This window comes from Nicotiana tomentosiformis, chromosome 11 (assembly GCF_000390325.3).
Source record: "Nicotiana tomentosiformis chromosome 11, ASM39032v3, whole genome shotgun sequence".
NCBI lineage: Eukaryota > Viridiplantae > Streptophyta > Magnoliopsida > Solanales > Solanaceae > Nicotiana > Nicotiana tomentosiformis.
In genome coordinates this window covers 34966886-34975755 of record NC_090822.1, presented here as the reverse complement: position 1 = coordinate 34975755, position 8870 = coordinate 34966886, and the positions used below count along the sequence as shown (strand labels likewise).

General features: G+C 40.6%; 1 protein-coding gene across 1 annotated transcript; it reads left to right on the top strand.

The window, feature by feature from the left end:
- Nucleotides 1-5265: 5265 nt before the first annotated feature.
- On the top strand, nucleotides 5266-7631 carry LOC138901245 (uncharacterized). Its single transcript, XM_070188992.1, has 3 exons — nucleotides 5266-5728; nucleotides 6616-6754; nucleotides 7166-7631. Exons 1-3 carry the CDS (start codon nucleotides 5266-5268, stop codon nucleotides 7629-7631), a joined length of 1068 nt encoding a protein of 355 aa, XP_070045093.1.
- The last annotated feature ends 1239 nt before the right edge of the window (nucleotides 7632-8870 follow it).

Below are 8870 nucleotides of genomic sequence, written 5' to 3'. Positions count from 1 at the left end.
AATTTCGGCACTTTTGATACCAATTACATAGACTTTAGCTCGTCTTTCAAAGCATTTTTAGTTAATTCTTATGAAGTTTTGGTGTTTTGTAGTGCACGAGACTTGAAGAACCAAAAACATGGAAAAGAAGTCAAAAATCCAAAAAAGGGCAGAAATACGGCAGGTCTGCGACCACAGAAGTGATGTGCGGACCGCAAACCCACCGTAGACTGAAGCAGTTCTTTTGGGCATTGAAGAAGAAGATTATACAGTCTATTATGCGGTCGCATAACACTTCTGCAGATCGCATAATGACCACACAATCGCAATTGGAAATTTGGCTTAACACTTTTGCGATGAAGTTTGCGGTCTTATAATTGCTTTGCGGACCACAGAACCGGAATGCGATGGAGAACTAGGCTTCAAGACGTGCAATTATGCGATGCATGTTTCAATTATGCGGACCTCATACATGGTATGTGACCATTATGCGGTCGCAAAAGGGCTCTGCAAGGGCATTTTTGTCCAATCTTGACCCTGACTTTTAGTCCACTATAAATAGATTTACTAGGGTTTTTGTGGGTCATCTTGTCTGACAAAGGGGCTACATTGAAGGCATTGAATACTCCATTTTTTTGGAAGCTTTTGAAGAGAGAATCTTGTACTTTTGTAAGCCTTATGACGTTAATTATTATTTTATCTTTGCATTTTAGTATGAGTTGCTAGTTTTAAATACTAAGGTTGTGGACCCTAAATGAGTGTAATATTAATGGGTGTTTACCATTGAATATATATATAATGGTTGGTTGATATTTATTCATTTCTCATGCTTCATTTTTTGTTTGTGGTTGCAAACATTAACTAATTCCATTTTACTCTTTCTTTACTTGGAAAAGTGGATTAGGGTTTGGTAGAATTGAATATCAAAGACTCAAGGCTTTAAACCTTGTTTAATAGAATCATTTAGGAATAAGTGGGTTCTATTTGGCATAAATTGGTTATTCTTAATTGCAACTCTTTTATATTTGGAAAAATCATAAAGAGAAAATACTACTCAACTATTGGGAAATATTGAGTAGTCACTTAGAAACCATTTGCATCTCAAAGAACTTTCCATTAGAAATATATCATATTAACACCGATAGCATTACATTCCATTGAAGGGGACACAACCTTGGTTTCTTTAATCAAATTAATTACATTCTCACAATACAATAGTCTTCTTTACTACACATAATTACAACACTCCTTTTAAGCTAACATAATAGAATTACGATTTAAGTCGAGTTTCACACTATTCAAGTAATCTTTTTACACCTATTCCCTGTTGGATTCGACCCCAACCTAGTTCGGTTATTATATTTGACATCGACCGCCTTACACTATTTATTTAGGTGTAATTTGAGCGTATCACTGGGTAATTTTTGTACTTCGTGTTCGCGAAGTTGGGGTCGTGTTCGCGAAGGCCTAGGACTAGTGGCTTCCGCATTCGCGATGGTCTGATCGCGTTCGCGTAGAAGGAATGAGACCTGAGGGATTGTTGACGGCCAATTTTGACCCTCCCTTTTAAAATTAATTAATTTATTTAATAATTTGCAATGAATGTTTTAAAAATATTTTCAATCAATAATATCTATTTTTACAAAATTAATTAAGTATTAGTGGTTTTGAAGTTAATAATTTATTTTTATAATAATTATAAATATACCATGCTTACTATTTTTAGATTATTAAAATAATTATATATACGTCACATAGGCTTTATAATTAATTTAATAAATTACTCCTTAATTTCTATTTAAATAGATTAATGTGTTAATAATTCGAAATTAGTGTTACATTTTATAAAATAAAGTATTCTATAAATAATTAATTACAATAATTAGTAGTATATTTGATAATTATAATTTTGCTAGTATATTTTATTGAAAATAATTAAATTTATTAAATTTAATTTAATTTCAAAAGGGGTTAAAAGGCTAAAGGGCTATGATTGCAATTCTTCAATTAAACACATATTGACCATTTTGTAAATTAATTCTAGCCCAAATACAAGAGCCCAATCCGAAATGACCCAACCCAAACAATCTCTCCAATCCACCTTGGCAATCCATGCCATTCTTTTTAAACCAATCGGAGCCTGCCACGTCACCCATCTCCAACACATACAAAACAAACACAATTAATCTGGGTCATCCGTTTTTGAGATCAACGGCCTATGATTTTTGACTCCACTTTTCCTTTAATTTAAAAACATTCAGCGGATTTAATCTTAGTCGTCGGATCACAAGGATCTAACATCCACCAAAATTTCTCATTAAAAATGATTTAGTCCCAAATTATCAGAACCGTTGATCTAAATGATCAATGGCCCAGATCCAATCCTCCTATCTTAAACCTAGAGACAACCACCCCGATCTCCCAAAACCCTAATCATTCCTACACGAGCCCGACCGCCTCCCTTTCCCCTTTCTCTCCCTTTTCTTTCAACCTTACAGGCTCAAATCAATCAAAGACCTTGCACAAATTCGTGCAATGTCATGAATCCATCAAGAAATCATCCCTCATGTCTCCTATGTCCGCAATTCTCGCTGAACCTTTCCCTTTTCACCGATGAACTTTGAAATCCCCCGAATCTGAACCCCAAGACTCAAAGATGCAACTTTGAGTCTCCAAATTGCCTTTGTGCTATGTTAAATCGGAGCATGTATAAGCACATTTCAGAACCTCATCATGATTATTCGAGGTACAGAGGTTAAATGCAATGACCTCTGGACATTGGGGCTTTCCCCGATGGGTTTTTCCATCAACTGTCACATTCCCTCTTCTCAGGTAAAACTACCATTGATTTTCACTCTGCTTCTATGATTTTCACTCGCCTCTTCTTGCATCACCTTGTAATAGTCACGCTCCACCATCTAGTTTGAATCTGCTGAAACCCTAAAGACTTCAACGATTACTATAAATAAGGGCCTTAAATGCTACCAACTAGCACACCAACAACATCTAACATCTGAGAAATTAATATATCATATAGTATTGTTTAGGAATTTTCGATCAAAGTTCAAGTTCTTACTCAATCTCTGCTTCTCTATCTCTCTCTCTCTCTTTCTGGTTCTGAGTTTGCTCACTGATTGAAAGTCTGACACTATCTACCCCTACCATTACCCATTTAAATATTTTTACCTATCTATCTAACAGAACCAGCTCCATTGTACACATGGCAGTTTTTTAAGAGTCCAAAACCTTTTTTCTTACCCAACCCAAGAACCATACCCTGAACCCATACAAACCATACAACAAAACTCGTAATTATTTTATTTTTCCTCTCTTCTTTTCCTGTTCTTCTTCATCTCTCTCACGGTTCTATCCTTAAGGTCTCTCTCAGCTACAACAACAGCCTTGTCCCATATCTTACAACTGAGTTTCATACATTAATATTCATTAACATTTCGTTTTGAATTTTGAAAAAGAAAATGAAACACATGTAATTTGAGTGATGTTAACCTAACTTCTTCTATACATTGAATTCTTAAAGTCTCTGGAGTACTTTTATGTATCATTGTCAATATCATATGGAAGATCTATTTGTTTTCCTTTTGCAGCAACATTGACTTAAAATTTGGACTACATGTTTTCCTAAGCTTTTCTTGCATTTGTACCTTTTAATACCTGAAAGGAAGATTATGATGGTAATACAAAGCATAAGTCTAACTCTGTCCAGCTTCATCTTGGATGTAATCAAAATGACATGCAAAGAGGTAGCGAAAATGCAGATCTTGGAGAAGTTAATTTTGAAGAGACATCGTTCTTATTGTTTCCTGGTGACTTGAATTCAGGTAACAATAAAAACAATAAATTAATAAAAGATCAGTGGTTCTGGAATTGGTTCAGAGAGAGTACCGTACATAATGTTATTACGATTCTTCATAAATTCTGAAAAATGAAGCGACATGGCAGAAGCTGCGGTAATGAAACCATTTTTCGATTCATCGCAACAACATTGTCGGTTTGTTTTAATGATGGAAAGAGCTAGGAAGAAGAAAATGATGGGGCGAGGTTGTATATTTTTTATTTTTAGCTAGGAAAGTATTTGTTAATTATTAGATGCCACGTGGTGATATTCCATTGGCTTAATTTGTCACGTCACAACATGTTGTCTATAGTGTCTAATAGACACATTTTACACAAAATAGGTTCGGGCCTTTTCGGGTGGGTCTGGATATTAGAGAGAAAATGAGTTGGGGTTGTTTAAAATGCTGCCATGTGTTGGATCTGTTAGATGGAGGGATAGATATATTTAAATGGATAATGGTAGGGGTAGATAATGTCAAATAGTATAACGAGGGATACATATAACTAATATTTGATAGTACAGGGATATATATAGACCTTTTCCGTTTTGTTAAAGAATTTGCCTTCATATCATTCTTTGCTAGTTTGTAGTGGAAAGTGAATAAATAGAGGTCCTTTTGTAGACAATCTATAGTATTAGCTTGTTCAATGACTATGCAGGCACTACTCACTAGTACATGTAACAATAACATACTTAGTGTAGATATTGGATCGGGTGGACGACCGCCAGTACAACCAGCTAGGGCACCGAGAGGTCGGGGCCACAGTAGAGGCTGATGTGCAACTCATCCAGCGGCTTGAGCAGCACCCGTGGAGCCACTAGTTGCTCCAGCTCAGGAGCAAATACTAGATGTAGTTGAGCCGGTGGGCCCAACTCAGGCACCAGTTGTGCCCATTGTGATTCCAGGCCTCCAGGAAGCTTTTGCCTGATATTGACTTTATGCACTAGCCTTGCTCATGCGGTTTCAGTTCAGGCCGCACCAGCCACTTCTCAGGCCGGGGGTGGTGCTCAGACCCTCGCCGCCTGTACTCAAGAGCAGGTGATTTAGGGACTTCAGACCTTAGGGGTACTACCGGCCCAGTTGGTTGCCGTTGCTCAGGCCCAAGTGGGTCCACCTATGAGTGACGAGGAACAGAAGTTGCTAAAGAGGTTTGGGAGGCTCAGCCTCTAGCGTTCAGTGAGGCTGAGTTAGATGATGCTCAGGATTTCATAGAAAGGTGGCAGTGGATCCTTCGCACGGCTGGTATTGTGGAGACTAGTGGAGTCTCATTTACTATTTTTCAGGTGTCGGGGCCTATAAGTTGAGCTGGCCAGCCGGCGGTGCACCACTTATGTGGCATGAGTTCTCAGTCCTCTTCTTAGAGAAGTTTGTTCCACAGTCCCGTAGGTAGGAGTTGCGTAGATAGTTTGAGCACCCAAGTCCGGAGAGTATGTCAGTGACCCAGTATGAGATGAGATTTTCAGAGTTGGCTCATCACGTGATCTGGTTGGTTCCCACACAAAGAGAGAGGATTAGGAGGTTCATTGATGGCCTCAACTATGGACTGCGCTCCGTCATGACTCAGGAGATTGCATCAGGTGCTAGGTTCGATGAGGTGGTTGATATTGCTAGGCGTCTAGATAAGGTTCACAGCCAGGAGCGCAAGGAGAGGGAGGCCACGAGGCCTCGTTGTTCGGGTGATTTCAACGATGTTTCTTTTGGAGGGCAGCCCCACTACAATAGGGGTCGCCCTTATAGGCCCACTCAGATGGCTTGTCCAGTTCATCGTGGTGCATCAGCTAGCCATGGTTCATACAGTGGTCATCTGGGTAGTGCCCTCCTAGCTCATATTTCATATCGTGCTCTATCAGTTCAGGGTTCATCTGTACCAGGTCCTTCTAGTAGCTATTCTGGTTCTTGGGGTCCGATTCAGTCTCCACCACCATTGGCGGATCGGAGTTGCTTCGAGTGTGGGGAGTTTGGACATGTGTGGAGGTAGTGTCCCCATCGTTTTGGAGGTCTTGTTTGGTAAAGGGTCAAGTTATGACTTCTGAACTAGTTACTTCACCACCCGCTCAGCCAGCTAGAGGTCGCCCTAGAGGGGGAGGCCGATCAGGTGGCGGTCAGGCTCGATGCTCTGCTTTTCTCGCTAGGCTAAGGCCTTTGCTTTAGACACAGTGATCACATGTATTATTTTAGTGTACCACAGGATGCTTACATACTATTTGACCCTGGTTCCACTTATTCATATGTATTATCATATTTTGTTTGTTATTTGGATATGCCCCGTGAGTCCTTAGTTACACCCGTTCATGTATCTGCACCGGTGGGCGATTCTATTATTGTGGACCGTATGTATTGGTCATGTGTGGTGACCATTGGGGGATTGGATATGGGAGTTGATCTCTTATTGCTCAGTATGGTTGATGTTTACGTGATTCTGGACATGGATTGGTTGTCCCTATGTCATGCTATTCTGGATTGTCATGCTAAGACTGTGACATTAGTAATGCCGGGGTTACCTATGATCGAGTGGAGAGGTTCTCTGGACTATGTTCCTAGTAGGGTGATTTCATATTTAAGGCCCAATGGATGGTTGGGAAGGAGTGTTTGTCATATCTGGCTTTTGTGCGGGATGTTGATGCTCATACTCCTATCATTGATTCTGTTCCGGTAGTGCGAGACTTTCCTGATGTGTTTCCTATAGACTTGTAGAGCATGCCGCCCGATAGGGACATTGATTTTGGTATTGACTTTGTGCAGGGCACCCAGCCCATTTCTATTCCTCTGTATCATATAGCACCAGCAGAGTTGATGAAAGAGCAGCTTCAAGAGCTTCTTGATAAAGGATTCATTAGGCCTAGTGTGTCGCATTGGGGTGCACCATTTCTGTTTGTGAAGAAGAAGGATGTTAATGTGCGGATGTGCATGGACTATAGGTAGTTGAACAAAGTTACAATTAAGAACAAGTATACTTTGTCGCGCATTGATGACTTATTTGACTATCTTCAGGGAGCTAGAGTATTCTCTAAGATTGATTTGAGGTCTGGGAATCACCAGTTGAAGATTCAGAACTCTGATATACTGAAGACGACATTCAGGACCCACTATGGTCACTACGAGTTCCTTGTGATGTCTTTTGGACTGACCAATGCCCCAACAACATTTATGCATATGATGAATAGTGTATTCCAGCCATATCTTGATTTGTTTGCCATAGTATTTATTGATGATATCCTAGTGTACTCACGTAGCCAGGAGGAGCATGCACAATATTTGAGGATTGTACTACAAACGTTTAGGGATGAGAAGCTTTATTTTAAGTTCTCCAAGTGTGAGCTTTGGTTCAGTTTGGTGGCATTCTTGGGGCATGTGGTGTCCAGTGAGGGGATCAATGTGGATCCGAAAAAGATTGAGGCGGTTCAGAGTTGTCCCAGACCGTCTTCAGCTATTGAGATTTGGAGTTTTCTTGGCTTGGCCAGATATTATCGCCACTTCGTAGAGGGTTTATCATCCATTGCAGCACCTTTGACCAGGTTGAACCAGAAGGGTGCCCCATTCAGGTGGTCTGATGAGTGTGAGAAAATCTTTCAGAAGCTCAAGACTGCCTTGGCCACAGCTCCAGTTGTAGTTCTACCTTCGACATCAGGATCTTATACAGTGTATTGTGATGCTTGTACGATTGGTATTGGGTGTGTCTTGATGCAGGAGGGTAGACTGATTGCTTGTGCTTCACGCCAGTTGAAGCCTCATGAGAAGAACTACCTTGTTTATAACTTAGAGTTGGCATCCATCGTTCATGCATTGAAGATTTAGAGGCATTATCTCTACGGCATGTCTTGTAAGGTATTTACAGAGCATCAGAGTCTTCAGTACTCGTTCAAGCAAAAATGATCTAAATTTGAGAATGCGGAGATGGTTAGAGTTGTTAGAAGAATATTATATTACCATTTTGTATCATCCCGGGAAGGCCAATTTAGTGGTCGATGCCTTGAGTAGAAAGGCAGTGAGTTTGGGTAGCCTTGCATATATTCTTGTTGGTGAGAGACCGCTTGCATCAGATGTTCAGGCCTTGGCCAATTAGTTCGTGAGGTTAGATATTTCAGAGCCTAGTCGATTTCTTGCTTGCATAGTTTCTAAGTCTTCTTTATATGATCGTATCAGAGAGCGTCAGTATGACGACCCCCATTTACTTGTCCTTAAGGACACGGTCCAACACGGTGATGCCAAGGAGGTTTATATTGGATATGATGGGGTGTTGCGGATGCAAGGTCGGATTTGTGTGTCTAATGTGGATGGGTTACGTGAGTTGATTCTTGAGAAAGCCACAGTTTGCGGTATTCCATTCATTCGGGTGCCACAAAGATGTATCAGGACTTGAGGCAACACTATTGGTGGAGGAGAATGAAGAAAGATATAGTGGAGTTTGTAGATCGGTGCTTGAATTGTCAGCAAATGAAGTATGAACATCAGAGACCAGGCGGTTTGCTTTAGAGGCTTGAGATTCCTGAGTGGAAATGGGACCGTATCACATGGACTTCGTAGTTCGGCTTCCATGGACTTTGAAGAAATTTGATGTTATTTGGGTGATTGTGGACCTGTTGACTAAGTCCGGGCACTTCAATCCAGTTGGGACTACCTATTATTCAGAGCGGTTGGTTGAGATCTATATCCGTGAGATTGTTCGCCTTCACGGTGTGCCTGTGCCTCTTATTTTAGATCGGGGCACACAGATTACATTGCAGTTTTGGAGAGCAGTGTAGTGAGAGTTAGGCACATGAGTTGAGTTGAGTATAACATTTCACCCTTATACAGATGGACAGTCCGAGCGTACCATTCAGATATTATAGGATATGCTACGCGCTTGTGTCATGGATTTCGGGGGTTCTTAGGATCAGTTTCTACCGCTTGCAGAGTTTGCCTACTACAATAGCTACCAGTCGAGTGTTTAGATGGCTCCATATGAGGCCTTATATGGGAAGCGGTGTCGGTCTCCAGTTTTTTGGTTTGAGCTGGGTGAGGCTAGGTTATTGGGTACTGACTTAGTTCAGGATG